Genomic DNA, 23648 nt, shown 5'->3' on the forward strand with positions numbered 1-23648 from the left:
TGACTACAGAGTTTAACCACAACTATACAGGTCTGCTATGAAATTGCTCTATCGAAACTCGAAATGACTGCTTGCAAATTTGCCTGCAGCAAATCTGCGATTTATTAATTAGCACGAGCGGTAATGAGTAGTCTTGAATCATAGCTTATATTTGAAAAGTACATCGATTTACTGTACAGGCTGACTGGAATATTTATACAAATCTGTCACTAAGCCAAGTCATACTAGTAAAAGGACAGATTATTGTTTCTACGATCATCTCATGCATTTTGTGAGTCTGTTAGTAGTGCAAGCTGTCATAGCTCATATTATGATCGTAGTAAACAGCTAAAACACTATGCCTACTAAAGGCATTTACTCCTACTCGTATTTTCAAGATACCTTTAGATTTTGCATATGTTATAGAACAGTATAGAGTCGATATGATGAAATCTGGTTCTAGATGCGGTGATTTTCTTGCCATGTATAAGTTATTAAAAAGACTCAATAATGAAAAATTTAATCCTAGTCAAATATCAACGATTTGTAACTTAATATTCGTAGCCTTACTATCCAGTATTAGTCTATCCGGACTGTGAACAAGACTACTAAGATGAAAGCATCACTTGCAGTGTTGTTTATACAAAGATTGCACTATGGAAACTATTTTGTAGTTATAGAAAGTGCTCAGGTGTACTGTATTAGAAATCGTGTATTCCGTTTATGTCTTATCACTAAAATCCCTGGGGATCGGGTATACATTCTTAAGATCATAGTTGATAGCTAATATCCGTCTCTATGATCGTAATAGATTTAGTGTTGCAAATATGAATGCATTGGTTACAAACATTTTTTTAATTACAAGAAGACTTGTTAAGTTTGTACTGCGTAGTAGTAGCAATTGCAGCAAGTATTACATTAACAATATGTACAGCAATCTTTCGTATATACAGTACATTTCCATTTAGTTAAAGAAATTAGCAATTTCAGGGTAATCAAGTTGTTATTAAGAACAAATCGGAAGAAAATAAAAGTATAGGTTACATATTTTTACATGTATTTGTATTTATATGTACAAAACAGCTATCCAACATGCATAAATACAGTATATATATAATACTCATAGTATCATGTAAGAGCGGTACCTATGTCGTACAAATTGCTGTCACTGCTAAGGCGAAGGATCGTTTACAATATTGTGATATCCGCCTTTTTTCTTCACTACTCGTTCCAGTTAGAAAAAAGTATACAATAACAAATATAGTGAGACACAGGTTGCACTACAGGAGCTCATATAGTTAGTATAAAACACATTTCAACGTGAAATTACAAACGATACAAAATGTGAAAAGCTAAGGGTTATAAAATCTTGCTTCCGCATGTTAGCCTCTAGGCAATTTATGGATGGAATAGATTTGCCTAATGTTTAGTAATTGTTGTAATAATGTGCGGTGAAAGGAGTTATCAAACCGATCTCTGTATGGAAAGAACTTGTGGCGAGAAATCGACCGCTGATGATGTGTATGATTGGGTTCCATTTGAAGCTAAATCATCTTATTAACAATCTTCATTGTTGTAAACTATTTTCTTTTTTTCTTTTTTTCAGCACTACTGCTACTATTGCTAGCGTAATCCGTAGTACTATCGCTATTTGACGAATTATCCTGCTGCCGCTTTCGCTTTTGTGATTTATGTTTGTGATGTTTACTATGTTTTCTATCATTGTAATCATAATCATTGTCAAAGTCTTCACATGAGCTGTTAATTCCACTCTTTTTGCGCTTTATCTTTTTCTTTGATTTCTTTTTCTTCTTTTTTCTGAGTTGAAACAGTTTAATTATTAATATTAAATAATTCATGCAAAAGTAGTCTTTTACGCAATAATAAACTGTAATTAATAATCAAATAATTAAATACATTCTAATTTTAAATGTGAAAATTCTTGAATATTTAGATTAGTAATGAATTCCTTCCACCTACTTTTTAGAAGAATTATGAGACTTTGGTGATAAATTTTCAGCCGCTAAAATTTTTTTAATGTTGTGGAGATTACTCGTGTTAGTACTGCTTTCTTGACGTATGCGCGATGCTGCTTTATCTTTGGATGAATTCATTTTCTATTAGGTTACAAAATGGTTAAAGTGTTGTAAGAATGTCTTCGTAGCGTTTGCGATCATTTATTTAAACTGAGGGTATGGACTACTATGGGTACGATTTTACTTTAAAAAACAAGTAGTAATAGTAATGATAAAGTTATGTTTTGATTAGCTACTTGGCAGAATTTTAACAGTAGTTTATAATTACACTACTAAAATAATCTTCAGTGACAATTACGAAATTTATGATAGAAGAGTGTGACATCAGTGGCTTGCGTTAATGCAAAGCAGTCTGTACTAGGAATAATATATCTTCCAGATAAATTATTGAGTCAGCTTAATTTTGCTGGTGATCGAATTTGATACAGGTATTACACAAGATACTTATACGTCATCATCCAAATGTATAATCGTAACTTATACAAACACAATCTTGCAGATGCTTGAACTTTAAATATTGTTGTAAGCCTTATAGGAAATAACTTACTGATGCAGCACGCTTATGAATGGCTTCACGGCACAATGCTAGTTTATTCCCGATTTCTGCTTCTTTGGCTGGATTGTACTTTAATAATTTTTCATAAAACTTGCTTGCAGTACGGTAATCAAGATCATTAATTGATCTAGAGAAATTGAAAGTCAATTCACAATTATTAGTGAGTATATTTTAACTAAGCTTAATAATATCATTTAGCAATATAGCCATCGTGTGAGAAGAGAAATATGTTGATTTCGTAAATTCTAACGTCATTGTGTTTAATAGACAGCAAATTACTGTACATATCGGCTACCTTTCAGCCATTGTTTGCAACGTCTCACATAGATATTTTAAACCATTCCGATGCTTAGGATTTAGTTGCAGTGCTTCTTCAAAGGAATCTATTGCAGCTTCAAAGTGACCTTCATTGGCCATTCTAAAGTTTGGAGTTAAATTTTTTGATAGATTGATATTAGACACTGTCGGCATTTTTAATTGTGAACGCTATTGGTAATTTTCTTAAGAATTTTACATTGCTCCTTTGGCTACGATTGCTTCGTAATTGCTCTTATCGATTTTTAAGGACTGCTGAATTTGTATCATTGCTTCAGAATTATTTCCTTGTTTAAAATACTCAATTGCGATTGCCAGACTACGTACAATGGAATATACATATGGCATAGATTAATTTATCGATATATTTGGTACTACGGTAAATATTTAAATTTATTCCTAGCTGACATATCAGTGGACCAAGTTCGGTTCTGATTGGTACGGAGATTGTCGTAGAAGTTTTCATTTGGGTAACTTATAGGTGGTAGAGAGTGGTTGGAAGCGGGTTAAATAAGCTCGTAAATTTCAATATAATTATCTGTATTGATACAGCCGAACATAAGTTCAACAACTATCGAAAGAAATTAAAGGATACATTCAATTTTTGTCTACCTTTGCTGCTCATTAAGGAAAGCTATTTTAGCTTTTTTATCGATTCCTAGAAGATTGGATAAAGTATTGATGCTCTTTGTATTGTAAAAAGCCGGTTGCTTTTTTAGATACTGGTTATAGTCTTCCCAATTGGTATCTCGACTCTTCATTATTTTTCTTAATTGTTAAATATAAAACAGAATAATATATAATCTTTAGAATTATGAAATTTAGGTTCGCCTATCTAATTGCTAACAAACAGGTCAAAATTGCCACAATTGCTAGGCTTTTAACCATATTTATAGGTATTTATTTCAACTTACTCTGTGCAAAAGTATGGAATATCAGCTTTTTCAATCATTCCCTATAATTATTATAACTGTTAGTACTATTTTTCTGAATAATTTCTAGTAAATATTGATAGAGTGCTAGTAAAGGTGTTTAAGTATAGTGAAGTACGGTGTTACAAGTGAAAATTTTAATAAAGCATCACCGTTAGAAAGAATTTTGTCATTGTAAATAAAATAATAATAATAAATTGATATTTTAGCGTCGATATTAGCTTACAAGAGTAACGTTCTTGAATAGTTTTAAGAGTTTTTCTTGCTGTAGAGATATCATAATTTCATCACTGGAAATGTCAATTTTATAGATCACTCCTATAGTAAAAGGTCAAAAATATCTTGTGTGAATGTAACATAATCAATAATACGAAGGGTGGTTGAAAAATTGCAAGCAAAATATTTAAGACAAATAGTACAGGATCTGGGCGTAGTCATACAATTACTACTGAATTATTAATGCTAAAATTTGTTTCCAGTTGCTGTACCTCTTACGAAATCATCAACTGCATAATCTTCAATCTGTTTTAATCGAGAATGAACGGGTTTATCCGGATAAATTTCAAATTCGGACGCATGACATGAAGCATAAATTTCCAAGTTGGACATATGGAGTTGGCGATGATTATAGAGACTGAGAAGTAACACAGATAATCCAAAGGGCCTCTTCGAGGTTACAATTCCATCAACAATATCACCTATTTTTAAAGTCTATGCAATCAAATCGAAAATGATACTTTCTTAAAGTATTATCAATACTGACAGCAAAATTTATTACTTAGATGCTGGCTATGCACTCTACGATAGTGAAAACATGTGTAGTTAGAAGTTGCATTAAAATTTAGCTTTACCTGGTAGACTAATTGACGCCGCTGTTCTACGGAAGATCCCATGTATTGTTCGAGAGGAGGCATCTGTACATAGTGATTGTGTTCCGCTACGAAGTAGGAATTAATTAAGCAATAAAGTTATGACCATAGCGTACATACACTAAGCTATCGACTTAGCATTCAATTTTGGCAATACGCATGTCCTCAAGTGTCTAATTTTACTGTTTGTGCTGGATTATAGATTGGCTCTAGCTTTCAGCTATAATGCTAGGAGTGGACTTTTTTCTTACAAAAGCATCTGATGTGAAGCGCCAAAGAGACAGAATATATCTCAACATTATGTAGTGCAATTCATGAGCAAAAGATTATTGTTGAGATACGTATCAGATACATTGCCAAAGCCAATAATTAATGAATGTACACACACATTCTGTAGCTACGCATTTGTAAAGCATTATGCGCATACGAGTATCTAAGCAATGTAAAATTTACAGCATGTATACGAATAAATATGCGCACACTACGTATTTTACGGTTACAATATACCAAAACATTGATAAATAAATACTAGCCCCTAGAAAGCGGTCCTAGCTCGTACTGTCGACACCAAATAGTAGTAACTACATATACTGTACGTATACAGCTTCGTATTATTGCGATGTAGTTTCAGCATATCTGTACTACAGTAGTTTGCTTTCTCAACGCATTAGATTACTGATTTAGATACGATGCCCCTAGAAAGTAGTCCTAGCTCGTACTGTCATCATCAAATAGTAGAAATTAGATATACTGTACGCATGCAGCTTTGTATTACTGCGATGTAGTTTCAGCAAATCTGTACTACAGTAGTTTGCTTTCTCAACGCATTAGATTACTGATTTAGATACGATGCTCCTAGAAAGTAGTCCTAGCTCGTACTGTCATCATCAAATAGTAGAAACTATATATACTGTACGTATACAGCTTTGTATTATTGCGATGTAGTTTCAGCATATCTGTACTATAGTAGTTTGCTATCTTAACGCATTAGATTACTGATTTAGATACGATGCCCCTAGAGAGTAGTCCTAGCTCGTACTGTCATCATCAAATAGTAGAAATTAAATATACTGTACGTATGCAGCTTTGTAATATTGCGATGTAGTTTCAGCATATCTGTACTACAGTAGTTTGCTATCTTAACGCATTAGATCACTGATTTAGATACGATTGCGACTACACGATATTCCAAATTTGCAAGTTAATAATTAACTTCAATTTAGCATTTGCATTTCTTGGTTGTAGATTATTGTATATTAGTATTGCCTACACAAATTGCACTACCATGCGTGTTTGCAAGCACAATGAGAATGGCAGAATTGGATGCTAGTGCCTAGCAATCATGATGGCAAACGTATCGCGATGCAGTACTAGAATATCTCATGGTTGAATGATTAAGCAAAGATTTCCTTTCCTGAATATACTCACTTCTGCATAGTTCTATTGAAGACGTCGATTCAGATCCAACCTGGCGATTTTTCTTGAAATCTGTGAAATATTTTGAAGTGGAAGTGGTGAAATGTGCTAATTTTTCTGCAAAGACGTCGGCCATTAGGCTAACTGTTAGGCACAACGGCCTCTTCGTCGGAATCGATGGTACAACCCTACCGTACTAACATACAGTACTCACCTTCAGATCCACGCGCTATAAGTACTGTACGGTACTGTACCAGTAAGCACACCTTGAATGTTAACCAGTCGTTATACCGAGTACAGTACAGTACTATACTGTACTTGTAGTAGTCCACACTCTGTATACTACCATGGACAGATGGACTACTGTACTCGATATTCGGCACAATGCCACACAATCCACGTACAGTATAATTCATGCTAGTCCTTGCATACTGTACGGTATGTACTTGCAGATATACTGTACTGTACAGTACTGTACAGTACATCATATATGCAATTCGCGAAAGAAGAACCAAATGATAGAACTTGAATTTGTGAAAGAAGCTGCGCTAAAATTGTGTTCAGGATAGAATGTCTAATATAATTCAACATGAATTCCAATGTATATACGCGATGGGACTGACAAAAAGTATTGTTCGAGCCACAAAAATCTTTCAGTAATATAGTATACGGTTCTTAATTTTATATACAGATATATATGACAATATATACTGTACATAAAGTGCATACTTTACAACCTAATATGCACGCGGTACAATATACTTCTCTCAGCTACTTACATTCATAATTAGTTAATTTGTCTATGATCATTGTAAAAAATACTTTTTCTAGTACATTGCTCGGACATTCTATATACAGTACTGTACATAAAGGCGGTACAATATACTTCTCTAATCTACTTAAATTCATAATTAGTTCATTCGATTACTGTAGTGTAGGGTTCGAACCTTAAGGATTAGTATTACAGTTTACCACTAATACATAACAAGTACAGGATCGATTTCATTCATTTTGCTACGACTTCAAATGACATTTTAATCGCTGAGATATAAATATGAAAGATGAAAATCATATCACTCAAAGCAGTTTTTTTTCACTGTACTGCATAGTGTATACGATGATAGAAGTAGGAGAAATCATTTTACAAAATAGAAACATTATTTGAGGCATTGATAGTACACACAAGGACTTTTCATTGTCTATATGGAGTTTTTATACTTTAGATTTATTTCAATTGCAGACAAAAGCAATGATAGCTTAGAACTTAAGGCACGGCGGGTGCAACTGTCGGAGGTTTTGAGGTCTGAATATATACGCATGTTGCGATTAGTGTCTATATATGAGCTCGTATTGAGTGATGTCCGATTGTAAACTTCATTTGTTATGTCTATACTGTGTAGTATACAGGCTAATACAGTAGTTCAACGGTTACAATACAAGCATGGTTGAAAATTTGGGGGATTAATTTAAAACTTTCAAGTATCAATTGATATTTTGCTACGATATTGTTGGCCATACTTTGATGGGGGACTTTTAAGTAGTCTTTTAAAAGTCCATGTTTTGACGTCTAAAAAGTTGCAATACTATATCATTTTATTAGCATACGGCACCATACAGTAGCTACTTCTACCAAACGAAATGATCCGTTGTGGTGGATGTTTATCGACGTACAAGCGTTCCATCCATCGACTGTAATCGCGTTATAATAGTTGCGGATATCTGTACAGAATTCACGTCTAACGATAAGAACTACTAATAAACAGGAACTAATTTCGGCTATCCCGGGTCATTATTTATTTTTTTCTCCAGCTGAGCGCATGACAAGGTACTTTGTACTGAAATGTGTGCATTCAATCTTTAGCAGTCATCTAAACTTAGATAGTATTTTTTATGAATAGATTGAACATGATTGATTCGTGATTGATGTCAGTGGGTTGTGGATATGGAGTACCTTGCAAGGATCAATTGATCTTGATGATGCACGGAAATACTATACCGTTTTGCACACTATTAAACAGTTATGTGGTGCTGTCTTGGTAATGCAATACCTGTGCTCAATTGTCACTGAACAATACTGTAGTCCAGTAGTAGAGTACAGTAGAGATATTGCACTGTAATAGTATTTATTTATCGATTGATTTGTTATTTATTTATTTACGGTATAGTAGACACAAGTACTGTACGATAGTTTACCAGATTTGTTTGAAATAGAAAAGAATTCGATTGGTTTGTCTATCATTATGGCATTGACTATCTATAGTGTATGACAATTATGTAATTTTCTTATCCAAAAGAAATCTTTTAGGCGATTTTAACATTTCCATACTGTATCGCAGATTATCTAAAGTCGATGTGAATCATTACCCCTGGAATATAGAAATATGCCATACTGAACTAACTGAAGTGTGCAAAGCCTTTCTATACCGTAACCGTCCGTATTGTATTGGTTGAGGCTAAATACCGACAACACTGGACTTGAGACTCTGTGCATTCGATTGTTGCATTGTGACTTGATGCGTCGAAGCATCCTACAGTACAGTGTAGACCTACAGTACAGTACTGTAGTGCACTGTACTGTACTGTAGTCTGAAGACAGTGATTTACAGTACTGTACTGTACAGTACTGTACAGTACAGTGTACAGTATCTAAAGTCTATCTCCAATCCAATCGATCTCAAGTCGACGTAAATGACTACCCGTCGAATGTAGAAAGATGCCATACTGAAGTGTGTAAAGCCTTTCTATACCTTAACCGTATTGTATTGGTTGAGACTAAATACACTAGACAACACTGGACTTGAGACTGCGTGCATTCGATTGTTGCTTAGTGACTTGATGCGTCGAAGCATCCTACAGTACAGACTGTACAGTGTACAGTACAGTACAGTAGAACACAGTACTGTACAGAACAGTAGTCTGGAGACAGTGATCGATCTAAAGTCTATCTCCAATCCAATCGATCTCAAGTCGATGTAAATGACTACCCGTCGAATGTAGAAAGATGCCATACTGAAGAGTGTAAAGCCTTTCTATACCTTAACTGTATTGTATTGGTTGAGACTAAATACAGACAACACTGGACTTGAGACTCCTCCGTACTGTAGATTGTTGCTTTGTGATTTCATGCGCCCAAGCATCCTACAGTACATACTGTAGTCTGTACAGTACAGTACTGTAGTTTGAAGATGATGTTGTTTTACTGTGTCGCCCCTTTGCACTCACTACTCAGTATGCTGTACCATGAATCCATGACTGTACAGTGTACAGTACAGTGCACACTTGCACTGTTGGCTGTCCATCTTGTTATGATGACAGTTCGAGACGGCTAAAAAGGCTGTATTTCGCGGTCACTTTTGATCGCAGTACACTCCGACAAGGTACCTCTGTACAGCTCTGTAGCGGAAAGAAAAAAGGAAAAGATTCTTTTCTCCTGTAGTACAGTACTTTGTGTACTGAGTTTGCAAGCGTTTTACTGTAGTGTACAGTACAGTACAGTATTAGTGTATGCATAGTGTACTGTAGGCTACAATGCACAGTACTATAGGTCACAGTGCACAGTACTGTAGACTCCGACTACTGGACTGGACTGTTCTGTACCGTACTGTCAATGCTGGACGTACTGGACTATCTACTGTATAATACAGTCCATGGTACTGTGGAAGACTGTCGCATCAACATCGACGACTCGACTCTACTGTACTATACCGCTTTACCAGACAGGAGTTTTTATCACGTTTGTGAAGGTCAGAAGACTGCATTCAAAGCTTTTGCTGTCGCTACGCGATTTGGTAATCCATCGTTGGCTATTTAAACTGAGTAGAAGTGAATATTAATCTGGTAGTAGAGGATCGACCAATCCTTACTGGAATTGAACTGGCACTTTCTCTCAATATCTGCAAATTTGGAGACGACGAGCACAGAATCTACCGGATATTACCGTCTTGCACAATTGAAGCATCCATTGAAGTGCAAGATTGAACTGAATTGAATCGATTTACAACTTAGTAGGACAATCATTGAGGACAGGCAATTTTTCAGAAATTTCGGCTATGGAAAATGTCAATGTAGGCAGATAATTGATCGCAATCATTTTAGCCTTAATGATATCCTTGATAGGTTGCATTTTAAGACGTACTACTGAATGATTCTTATTGTTAACAATTGAGTAAAAGTACTTATGGTATTAATGAACAACATGAACATTGACTTGGATATCGTTCTCATTACTAATATTACGGTCATTTTCTCCTCATGGGCAGGCTCATGCTGTACCACCATACTTAGGCAAACAAGCGTTGAACGGTGGAAAACGCGTTTCAGTTATTAATACCGCAGTCAAACTTCGTCAAAGTTCATCACGATTCAATGCAAAGTCGACAATAGATCTGCAAACGTTAAAGTCCCTTAAAGGTTGGTGTTATTATATTCAATTGGATCTGACTGTATTTTCTTTCGTTGGATTGAAAATGGTGATAGAATCTGGAGTTTGTAACTTCAATTGGGGAGGGGGGGGGGGGGGAAACACTTCTTGGTGCTTTCTCATCCAACTTCAACTATGGTATCATACAGTAGTGTTTATCCATAAGCTTTGTATGCATTGGTGTCGATCGTCCACTTGTTCTCTATACCGATAGACCGACTCCTCTCCATACTCGACTCGTTGACCTATTGGACACAGTACAGTACAGACGATTGCGTTGATGGTCATAGACTCAATCCATTACCCTTGTACACGCTCATCCTATGGGATTTGATGTTGCCGTGGATTATGTACCATCGCTACTGGATGACATTGGTCAAGTAGCAATGGTCGTCTACGCGGCAACGCTACTATGGACTGCGTATGGACTGTACGTCCGTAATATTTCCCCACTTCTTTTTATTGCAGACATTAAAAGATGGAAATAACCATATCATAAGGCACTCTTTGCTTTGGATTTGATGCTAAAAATCCTTCACATCCATATTACAGTCCTTGTCAAGTCAATATGGACAGTGCTATCGATCGATGGATATGCTTTTCCAACCCATTTTTGATAGCAACTTGATTGTAGTTTTTAGGTCGACTTATGGCCCCTACAGCTGCTCCGTCCATCGCAACATCATTGCTGATCAACAATGATCACCATGGTCTATCTTCTTTGATGGACAGTCTTCATACAGTCATTTCCACTTTATTCATCATCATCGATCTGCTCCATCCAATCTGAATTCCCCTAGCCTCTACTCTAATCTTCTTCCATCCTAGTCGAACATCAAATGGAAACTGTATTAAGTTGAAAGCAGTTTTTTTATTCCTTGCTTTTTTCCCCCCCCATCACTCCATTCTACTATCCTAGCGGTTGTACTGCAATACCGCATTGTCGACGTACGCTTTGGATCCACTGGTTTTTTTTTTTTTGCTTTTCCCTTTATCAACTGCTTGGGCGATGAGCGTTATTTTGATTGCATAAAGTCAGTTAGGAACTTAGGATAGATTTACAAGTAGGGGTCGGATAGACGTGTGTACAGTACAGTATACAGGTAGAGGTGTACGTATACATACTCAACGTTCACTTTCAAAGACCAATCTCTTAAGAGCAAGTGCTACCAACACTTTCCCCAATAAACTCATGGCGCTCTATCTTGATTGCAATGAACAAATCATAATGTTATGCGGTAGTCATCTAAAGCCACTTGCTATCATGGACATACTGTAGTACTGGTGCAACGTTTACTATTCTCGGTGGATATTCAATCTATTCTATGAAAATAATCAGTATGCTGTTGTACTGAAGCTTCAACTTTCTTTTATAGTTTATTTAACTTGATGATTTATTCAGTGTCATCCATTTCCAAGTTTCTGTCATATTTGAACTGGGCTAAGTGTGGACTTAATTGATTATGTTTCATACGTTCATATACTCCTAGCATAATTCCAATCATTAAATGACTGTATAGTATACATTCAGTAGGATATTTTCAAGATACGAGTCGCGCTGACGATAATAAAGTAAGAAACGGCGTACGGTGTTAGTATGAAGATCGCGATAAATATTTTATTATATAAATATGCATTATTAGGTATTCACTTTAGATAGACATTTCTGAAAGGCTCTGCATCTACATTCACTGAATACGCTCAAGTACTGTACAATAAGGGTACATAATATCCTTTTAGCAAAACAGTCCAACATAGACTGTGTAAATGCATTGAAAAACTGGATCGGCACTGACTTTTAAAATTATACGGTACCGTAGTCAATCGACTGCTTTTTATTGATTAGAAATTCAATATTTTCAAAGTGTTGATATCTGCCGTGCACGGCTATTGACTCCTAGAGGATTCTCGACAGATCCTAACAATATAAAGCATGGTAGCTAAAAGGGTATTTTTATTAGGGTGATCAATTGAAATTGGATGCATATAAACATATTAGAGCGTACAGTACTATAATACCATTGAGTATTAGAACTAGAAACCCTAATTCCTACTGACAGGTACAAATACTGTAAATCTATAAATTATTCGTATTTTTGATTATGTGATATTTTTCAATGATTAGTAAAATCATCCGTTTTTGGATATCGTGCCTGTCATGAACAATCTACCCTTTTATAAAATCGATATCATTTCCATCAACATCCTGAATTGAACATTTTTTGATACATTATCCTGTTAGAAGTAAATCGTATCTTCAATTAGACCTTTTAAGTTACAAAATAGACTATTCGTCAGCGTAATCCATGATTATCGCGATGTCGTTGTAGTATCGATGCACGCTATCGCACGGTATAGTAGTATAATACGATTATGCAATCGGGGAGTTGACAATCACTCAGTGTTTTATATTTTTGAGTTATCTCAGAGTCGATGATCTGGACTATGCCACGATGGAGAGATACTGTATGCCATACAGTATTGCAAAGAGGTTACGACAAGAGATCCTTCTCCATTTTCATTTTACGATTGCTATGTGAATGACTGTATTTAATTCGCAAAGTTCAATTTTTAGCACGCGTCAATGTAGCACGGAATTAGTGCCCAGGTGATTCCTACCGACACCGTATTTTCTCATAAATGATAATTATTAATTAATTTTTCTAAACTACTATAAATTGTTTGGCCTACCGAATTAAATTACATGCAAAAATAGCTTTCCGCCTGCGGTTATTCATTGTCGTAGTGGCCACTGTAGATTAAGAGCTGGTCAATTTAAGTCCAACTACAGTAATGTGTTGGCATTCATGATGAAAAGGTAGAAGAGACATTTGAAATTCTACTGTCTATTGTTCTGACATGGATCTGTATAGATTACAGACAGACAGAGTGTAGCAAAAACAGTCCGGGTTATTCTTTAATTTTTTATTTCCTTATTTTTAATGCATAACAAGAGTTTAGACTAAAGTCAGTTGTATTACAAAGCGCTTTTTAAAGGAGGATAAATTGTATAGATCAATATTTAACTGAGAGGAACAGTTGGTAGAGTCCTGATTATTCTTAGTTCTATCAGTCAGTTGTACTACATAAAATTATACACTGTTAAAAGTAATCATTATAAATCTGATGGTATACACCGCTGTAGGGAATTTGGCAAATGACACATTTTATAATGACTATCATTTCTTAATTTTTTATATTGTACGAGGGTTATATTCAGCATAAAAATCTCTATATCATGTGATCATGCTATATTAATTACTACAATGCCAATACCTAAATGCAGCACATACTGTACTTGAATAATTCTTTGTCCTTGATTTGGTCTTATGTAATGACAGCTTGAATGATGTCAGGCCATTCTGCTTCAATGCCTGTGAAATAAGATAATTGTTCAGTAGTAGCTTGCGATTGCTATGGGCTACACTTATTCGATGAAGATTGGATCGAAAGAGTATTTCGATCGTTTTAACAACGTCGCAATACCCCCAAATAAAATCAAATTAAATGATGTAATTTGAAAACTTTATAACATTTACATTTACAATAAACACGACAAATGCAACGTAATTAATCATTTGTCATCCAACTCTTTATAATTTTATGAATTGCTCAGTATTCCCACGATTTAGTGGAAGGGGATGGAGTTATATCTATAATTTTTTTAATCAGCATATTCTCAGAATTAATCACTCTTCGCTCCATTTAACGTGATTATAATAACGGTTAACTATTCAGTAATGGTATTACATACTACTTGCACTATTATATTCACGCAACTCTATAACTTAGCATAATCAAGTTTGAAACTATAAATTATGTTTATTACATCCACTGTTACTATTGTATCATCATGACTGATTTTTAATGTTGTGTAATTGAATTGGCTTATCATAGATGCACAAGGCGAAGAATTAAACGATTTGTTTATCAAGAAGTTGCAGCAATGTTGCTACTGCTTCGATTTCATGGATCCTGTTAGTGATCTCAGGAATAAAGAAATCAAGCGTGCGGCGCTCAATGATCTCATTGATTGTATTTCTGCAGGACGTAAAGTCATCGTAGAATCGACATACAGTGAGGTTGTCAAGCTGGTAAGTTCCATTATCGTTATATCTCATGCACACGTTTAGCATTTGTAATCGGCTTACTTAAATGAAAGGCTAAAAAGCGGGGGACTGTTGCACAATATTGCTCCAGAGATGACATAGTATAGTACGCGTATATATCCACGCCTTCGTTGTACGTATAGATGGACTATTGGATCTTTCTTCAACAGCTAGAGTTAGAGTTGTGTTATTATAGTCACATTTTTATCAGTTAGAATTTCTCATTCTTCGTTACAGTTGCTTGACTGCTAACGATTATTTGCCTTTTTTGTACTAAAATAAAGCAGACAAACGATGATTTACTTTGTTGGTATAGCACTAGAATATGCTAATACTATACTTGTATGTTTGACAACAGTTATTTGTTAAAGTCAACTGTTGAAGTAATTATTCAAAATCGATGTTAAATTGTATAATATATACGTTGATAAGCTCCCTCACAAATTTTCTAGTTTTTGTGACTATCTTTTTATACCTACACGAAATTCAATTCCGAATTTTATTCACCCAATTGTTTATTGTAACTGTCAATAGATAATATTATAGACTGGTTTAGATAGTATAAAATTGCAATACGAATATATGGGTTAGTGTAGATATTATTAGATTATCGTTCAATGTAGAATTTTGATACTAATATCGGCCCGAAATATAATGTAGCTGAATATGGCAAGAAATAGATTATAGCATTATACGTATTTCGTTAGTTTTAGCATTTATCAAAATTGATATTGAGATGACATACGGTACATATATTCTTTGTTAAACATTTGTTAAACATGTAATGTACGGTACGCTTATTCATTCTTTAGATGGCAAAGTATATAGAAATTATTGCTATGTGCCTTGACAATTCTTGCATGGATAGCTACATGTTGGCATAAAGTACGGTATTTGTACGTTAGTTTAAGTCCGATTTTCCCCTTTTTCTATATTTAAAGAGAAAATAAACATTTTGTACAGTAGCATGATATTCACGACAATTTATCAAATTTTTCACGTTGGATTAAACTAATAATTTGAAGATTATACCGCAATTCTGAATTTATTAGATTAGTACTAACGTTATCATCATGATCGTGTATTAATTACTAAATTTTAATAATTGGTATACGGTACGTAGTATTTCACCATTTTACGCACGTTAATAAATGCCAGTTCATAATGCAATAAATTGAAAGATTCCTATTCTAGGGATGCTCTTTTGCTCCTTTGAACAACACGCTACAGGGTTAACTTTAGGTGTAAATGCAGTAGGCATCGAACTTGTACGGAATACATACTTGATTTTACGCTAAATTATACTACTGTGATGAGCTATGGTTGCTATTAGAAAGTCTTCCTAGTTACAACGCTATCATTTACAATGCTTTGGGGTGTTCACTAAATATAATATAAGAAAAAATCGGCGTGAAATTAAAATTAAAAGAACTCTATTTTTATAGGACTAAATACATTATTTACTGATTCATATTGTTTACTAGCATCTCATCGTTACTAATAACGTCATTATTACTGAAATATCCCCTTCCATTTAAATGATTTACCTATAGTAGCGAGGCCTAGCTTTCGTTAAGAGAATGACAATGATATTGTACGCATACTTCTCACTTAAGCATGACTGTTTACAAATTAATAAATATTCTGGTAGTAATGTAGTATCAAAAATACTCTACGATTATTCAATCTAAGTAATTTACTATTTCTTGGATTTAAACACCAAATATTTCTGTTAACAAAGGAATGAAAATGTTCTCATAGTATGTTACAGGGCTTCTGATAAGATAGACAAGAACTAATAGCAAGGTTGTTATATGTTATAGGTGGACGTCAATATCTTCAGAGTCTTACCGCCATCTGATAATCCTGATTTCGATCCCGAGGAAGATGAACCGACTTTGGAAGCATCATGGCCTCATCTTCAGGTTCAACTGTTATAATGACCTATGTAATGTAATGAATATAACAAGCAGAGTAAGAAATTTGCTTGCCTGTTTGATCAGTTCTTCACCGCACATATTATCTTTATGCACTTGCTAAGACATTTTTTAGTAGTAATGTACAACTGTGTCAATAATTAGGTGTAGTTCATTGTATAGCATCACAAAATACTGAGATGAATATCCATAAACGTTGAAGTAAATACTGCAATGCTCATAATACTATCTATTTATACTTACAATTTCTAAAGTCATATCACATATGTAGAATTCTTTAATATGGAAAATTTTCTCAGTACAGTGTTATTTGTGAAATATCTGCATTCCACAGGTCGTAAATAAATTGTTTCATGTTATAGTGCTCAGACCGCTATTGTACATTTTTAAGATTCATCCAGTACAACTAGTACTACTTGCTAGTAAAAGCTACAACATTTAATTGAGAAATAAATTAAATAAAATTCTAGTATCAAGGATACACATACACAAACGTAACCGTAGCTACGATTTACATATCCAGTAATTATTAAATACATGTACTTGTCGATGCGTCGTTTATTATATTGAATAATTCAACTCTTACTTTTTAATTTTGGATTATACTAAATTCTCATTATCGATACTTTCCGTATTTGCAGTTGGTCTATGAATTTTTTATTCGCTTTTTGGAGTCACCAGATTTTAAGCCATTCACAGCGAAGAGATATATTGATCAGAAATTTGTTTTACAAGTAAAGTACTCATTTTATTTACCTATCAGCAATCCTCGTGTGCTTAGGAAAAAATTTTTATCACCCTGTTGACGGGACGTTAATTCATGCTATGATTGTAGTTGCTGGAACTGTTCGATAGTGAAGATCCAAGGGAAAGGGAACTTTTAAAAACTGTTTTACATCGAATATATGGAAAATTCCTAGGATTGCGGGCGTATATAAGGAAGCAAATTAACAATATCTTTTTGAAGTATGCCGTCTTTATTGAGAAGCTTATCAGTTTAATTCATGTTTATCAATATTACAGTATAGTGTCTGCATGCATGCAATTATTACAAATACTATATATTGTGTATTTATGGTTAATTTATAATGATTTTACCTAGATTTGTTTATGAGACAGAAAACTGTAATGGAATTGGAGAACTATTGGAAATATTAGGAAGGTATGGTTATGCGATATATGTTAATGGCTGATAAAATATCGTATTTCGCATAGTTAAAGTTATCACCTAGTCCTATCTGTAATTGTAGTTGCTTCATGGATACGTAGATTAGAGCTTGTAGATATCTACTCGTATCATCGTTGACAACTTTTTTATTATTTGGGCTAATACAGTATTATCAATGGCTTTGCGCTTCCATTGAAAGATGAACACAAACAATTTCTACAGAAAGTACTAATACCTTTACACAAAGCCAAATCTTTAAGTTTGTACCATCCACAGGTAATAACGAATTTGACTGACTGGAAGTATACAGTTCGTCTTTAGATTTATATTATTTTGACTATTTTTCCGAGTAGCTTGCTTACTGCGTGGTGCAGTATTTGGAGAAAGATGTTACTCTTTCTGAAGGGGTAAGTTTTATTAGCTTACGTTCATATTTTATATTTCTACTGCAATATTTTACAAATATCTACATAAAATTTTAAAATTATTAGGTATTGCATGGGCTTTTAAGGTATTGGCCTAAGACTAGCAGTCAAAAGGAGGTATAAAGTTGGTTCTATTTGAGCCTTGTTTATTCTTTATCCCTTAGTGGGCGATACTAATGTAAATATTATTTACATTTTGTAGGTGATGTTTCTGAGTGAAGTGGAAGAGATTCTTGATGTTGTTGGCCCCGCACAGTTTCAGCAAATCCAGGAGTCTCTTTTTAAACAAATTGCCAAATGCGTATCCAGTCCTCATTTTCAGGTTTGTGCTTTGATTGTCTTATGACCGTTAATATACGCCTATTTTATGTTTGAAAATTATTTTATAATAGGTTGCAGAAAGAGCGTTATACTTTTGGAACAATGAATACATAGTAAGACTTATTGAAGAAAATTCCGAAACTATTATGCCAATATTATTTTCCTGTTTATATCGAATTTCAAGAGAACATTGGAATCAGTATGTGCTAATCTTTAAGTTGTTAATAACTTATGAAGTATACTTATGGATAAGGAATTCTTATGACATTGATATTTGTTGCATATTTAGAACTATTGTGACGTTAGTGTATAACGTACTTAAGACTTTTATGGAAATGAATGGTAAATTATTTGAAGAATTAACTGCTAGCTATAAAGGAGAAAGACAAAGGTAAAAGTCTAGTTATCAATTGTAACTGTTCTCAGGTATTAGTTACTTATCTACGACTTGCTACATAGGGAGAAAAGGAAAGAAAAAGATAGAGACGAGGTTTGGAAAAAGATTGAACAGCTATCACGTGTAAATGACGGCAATGCTAACAAAGGTGGTGGACAATGAAGCTTCAATTACATTTGAAGTGGTCAGTGTATTCGACTGTGGATTATCTGTAAATCGTATGCTATTAGAATTCTAGTAAAAATAAATTTACGCCGATATGTAAATCCATGGTAATGAAGAAGAAATTGATAAATATTCTGATGAAATTAATTCTTGGCTACGACACAATTGTCGTACGGCTGTCATTTAGCTAAATGGAATATGTTTTATCGTATCTATTTGGTGCTTGCTAGCTATGCGAAAATGTAAATATTATTAAGTAAAGCAGTCACATTAGGATGTAACCAGTACTAGAAGTGTTGAAAGAATCCAATGAAATCGTTCGGTAAACGCTTTCGAATCTAAATCGCGGATTTGTGGTTTATTTCTGCGTCCCATAAGCGAAAATTACTGTATTTGAGTCCTGTAGATAGCTTTTATAAATTGCCTTATGTTAATGTGCTATCTTTATTAAGGCTTTACTTTGTAATTATATGAATTCTTATGATGTGTCAAAGATGTGTACGAGATACACTGATGAAATTATCTAGAACCAATTTTTGCCCCAATAATTTCAGCCTACATTTTTTAACTATAGAAATCATTGCTGATATTATCTCTTAATGTGTTGGTGATATCTTAGTTAAAACTGCAATGTCAGTTTTTCGTCTTGATAAAAAAATGCCATGGTATCACGATATTGGTAGGCTTCAAATCGTTATTATCATAACATGATGACAATCGCAATTTTAGTAACCGATTAGATTAATAGATTAATTGTTTTCGTCATGCAATGATTTATTTCCAGTACTTCATTTTTCTTCAGCCTTCGAATCAATGTGTCTATATGACGTACTGGTTTTATGATTGAAAGTCATTTGCATAACTTTGTTATTGTATAAGTCTATTACTGTTATAGTAATATTACAATTATACTTGCTAGAGCTTGGAAGTGTAGCTTTGTTTTCTTTCCGAAATTTAGTAGATTTTAAATTATGTTCAAAATTAGACTAAAATATTGTTTAACGAAAAATTATTGCCTAAAAATTGTAAGCGAAACAACCTTTTTGAGCTTCATTATAAATACAGCACTACTAATACTTTGCAGCTTGTTGACCGTGCTGGTTACAGATTAAAGAAGGCATTTCATCTACATTGCGTTATTCTGATCGAACTGGGGCATATTTCCATAAATATGAAAGTCAATAGTTGTAAAATTAAAAAAATGTGTAGATCCCTCTTACTTTTAAAAGGCTGTCATGTGGACAAACCTAAATATCATTATAAAGAAGGTACTATAAGTCTCGGAATCATAATGATAAGATGCATGATTATTACCACTGGTCTACTTCACTTAGCTTGTGTAAGACGTAGAAGTCACTTTGAGCATGAAAGGTTAACTGGTAGTTAACAGTTGAGAAAGTAGAGCGAAATTTGTGGTCCATTCGAGATTATTTTAGGACTAGGAAGTGAGAAATCGGAACATTCGTTGTTAAAAATTTGAAATAGGTGGTAGTTACTAATATTATTGTACAGCCCATAGAGGTAAAAGAAAACTATGGTACAGCCCTTGAAATTGTAAGATCTTATTTACTTTCGGCAAGGGTATAATTGGGCTCATTCTGTAGTTTTATGAAAAAATTTCCTATACTACCGCAGCAAGTGATATGATTGTGTGTAGCCTGATCAGTAGTAATTCCTGCGACGCTTATATTGCATTTTTATAATTTTCCCTTCTTTCAAAATAACCCGACATGCTACCACACGGAAGGTATAGTATAGCTGATACAAAGTATCTCACGCCGTATGGTATCTGCTGTACTGTGCCGTCATTACTTGATTGGCATTGTTTCTAATAATTAATTGATTGAAATGTGTTTGATTTTGAACCTGAGTTATTTCACGCCCATTCTTAGTTGTTGACTAATAACTAGCAACATTTTTGGGGTAATTTACTTTACGACCATTTTACTGACCTCGACAACATGATATCAACGTAATATATATAGTAAAGGTCCCCACCGCCTGTACTTAAAATTAACTCACGAGCATCCATGCAATTAAACTCTGCTCCATACGGTACAGAAGACAGTACTGCATGATACCTGCCAATAAGCAATGTATTGAGTATATACTGTAGACTGTAGAGTAGAGTAGAGTAAAGGTCTGTGAGAATGTTATGTCTCACTCCGAAATCCGATTAAAAAAATGTTTATCTCCAAAAATTGATCCGACTCCGAACGATAAACTGATACTTTCGGATATCGGATTTTTTCACAGACCTTTACCGAGTACAGTGCTGTACAGTATAGGATTTTTCTCTTTATTAATAACGGGCCACGCCATGCAGTAGAGTAGTAGTGCAGTACAGAGAGGTCAGAGGTAGCCGCAAAAATCAATTTTGTGAAAAGTCAACAAAGCATACAGTAGTTATGGAGTGTGGCGTTATTACTACTATACTATAACTGTACATAAGAATAATTATTACTTTAATGGCTAAACTCGCATACCATACCGTGCAAATGAGATTTCTGATAATACAATTAATGAATTCATTGATATTATACCAAGTATACTGTACAGTATTTGCTATACAGACATAACAATATCACTACGATAATGCTGTGTGGTCATTGCAGTATACAAGGACATAATACAGTATACTATAAGTTTATGACTGTAATGGCTGCTATGTCTATCACAAAAACACCATTGTGTTACCTTAGCAACTAATACGGACGAACTTTGTGAAAAGCTCCATCATGCACGCTTCCAGAGACTGACATTGCAAAGTACAGTATACCGTTGTAGTTACTGTACGTATCTTTACGAATGTGAGTTTAACAGTAAATTAATGGGTTAGTGTTGCAATTTATCTTAACACAAGAAAGTTTGTAAAATTGTCTACAACATGAGCTCTAGTGCAGACTAAGACTTGGTTTCGGCAAACCTACTGATTGTAAAGTTTGTGAATATCGACAGTAGTAAAGTGAATTCGATAGTCTGGTGTGAAATCGAAAATAGAGAGTACTTCAATTCCCCCCAAAAATGGCAAATATTCAATGAATACAGTATGTGCTGAAATCTTTTATGTGGAATACGCAGTGCGGCACTACTGAAAGATGGAACACGTCAAAGATAGCCTATTTTGCAAACATTTGTGTATATCATATCCTAAATGTACTCTCAGGATATACTGTACAGTACTACTATACATAGCGTACATTAATTATACAGTACGCGAATGCGCGTGTTAACATTACTAAGCTGGCTTGTGATCTCTCGTAAGCATCGACGCAGATTTGTTGTTTACTCTGGAAATTACAACTATTCCATTGCATACAAACTCTTTTGGTACTGTATTACTGACTATTGTATCATGTACCGATTATACTTTGCAGATGGAGTACAATACGGTACGTCTACATTGGGTGGTCTTGTATTCATTTCTATTTTTTTATTTATTTACAGTATTCCGCGTTTCAGTGAAATATGGCCATGTATTTATGATGTATGATTTTAAGAGCGAGCTCTACTTTTATGGAATGATCATTTACAGTGATCGGCAAAGTTATACTGTACTGTATGACACCCAGTTTCACTAATTCATGACAATTGTGAAGAAAGCAAGCATCGAACGTAAAACTTGTAGGCTATTGCAATGTTGGTTACACAATGGAAGAAAGGTTATTTTTATTGATTAATTTTTACCGCGGTTATTATGAAGAGATGATTTTAATAATTGTACAATGGATTACTCTGTTACTGATGTCTAGCGGGCCATATTACGATTTATAAAATTGAAAAGAGCTTTCCATCTCAATTTTGGAGTGACCTATCCACTTTGAAATGCATTCTACACTAATAATATAACGTCTAATATAGGGATGATGAAAAAACGATCAAGCTGTGTACTACAATACGTGTGTCATTTGTCCATTTTATCACGTACCAATTAATGCACACGTACTGTACAGTACGATCATTTCAAAATAAATAATATTGGCCATCGATGTGTAGTAGGCGTGTAGAGCACATTTCAGTGGTGGTTGGGTTACTGGTCTAGCATACTTTGTCTACCAAAGTGACAATATGAGAAGACAATAATAGCAGTTAAGAGCTTGTAGTTATTTGCGCGCAATTTGTGCCGTTATTATTTAAGTGCAGTTATGAAATGAAAGAGAGAGGTCTAAATTTGCAATGAGTTTTTGTTCACGAAATCGAATAATTGTTTTCAAAGTATAAAGGAATATTGTCATGCTGTCCTTGACTCTATAAAGTGTAACAGAATGAGCTTGTAGTCGCTGTTATGTACTCATTATTTCTACCGTAATTCTAATTTAGACAGTGTTACTCTATCCTCCAGTACAACATGGAAAAGATAAGTCAACGGTATCCACGCTCTAGTCTATTGTTTCAAAAGGTTAATACAAACTATAAAGGTTGTAATGAGTTCATAATACTGCATACTGAGACCGGCAAACAAGACGCCATAGGAGGATAATTATAATCCCCCCCCCAAAATGTGGACAATGCAAGACAACAAAGCTGATCGCGTCGTCTCCATCAGTCCTGGAGAGTGCAGTACTACAGTGAAGTCCTCAGCGAGTTTGCAAGCGGTTAAAAG

The 23648-nt window shown here is 34.3% G+C and overlaps 2 protein-coding genes across 2 annotated transcripts; one reads left to right on the plus strand and one right to left on the minus strand.

Moving 5' to 3' along the window:
- Positions 1-1559: 1559 nt before the first annotated feature.
- Positions 1560-6239, minus strand: TRIADDRAFT_57311 (uncharacterized protein; the record flags this gene model as incomplete). Its single annotated transcript, XM_002113624.1, has 10 exons — positions 1560-1797; positions 1960-2096; positions 2563-2698; positions 2867-2989; positions 3499-3654; positions 3801-3841; positions 4045-4136; positions 4307-4529; positions 4670-4755; positions 6116-6239. The coding sequence occupies 10 exons, from the start codon at positions 6237-6239 to the stop codon at positions 1560-1562; spliced, it is 1356 nt and encodes a 451-aa protein (XP_002113660.1).
- A 1067-nt stretch (positions 6240-7306) lies between these two features.
- On the plus strand, positions 7307-19042 carry TRIADDRAFT_57312 (uncharacterized protein; the record flags this gene model as incomplete). Its single annotated transcript, XM_002113263.1, has 15 exons — positions 7307-7404; positions 8034-8139; positions 10363-10513; positions 14421-14617; positions 16456-16557; positions 17211-17303; positions 17405-17535; positions 17672-17731; positions 17905-18013; positions 18091-18144; positions 18229-18279; positions 18365-18484; positions 18555-18682; positions 18773-18874; positions 18943-19042. 15 exons carry the CDS (start codon positions 7307-7309, stop codon positions 19040-19042), a joined length of 1602 nt encoding a protein of 533 aa, XP_002113299.1.
- Between the last annotated feature and the right edge of the window lie 4606 nt (positions 19043-23648).

This window comes from Trichoplax adhaerens, genomic scaffold (assembly GCF_000150275.1).
Source record: "Trichoplax adhaerens TRIADscaffold_6 genomic scaffold, whole genome shotgun sequence".
NCBI lineage: Eukaryota > Metazoa > Placozoa > Uniplacotomia > Trichoplacea > Trichoplacidae > Trichoplax > Trichoplax adhaerens.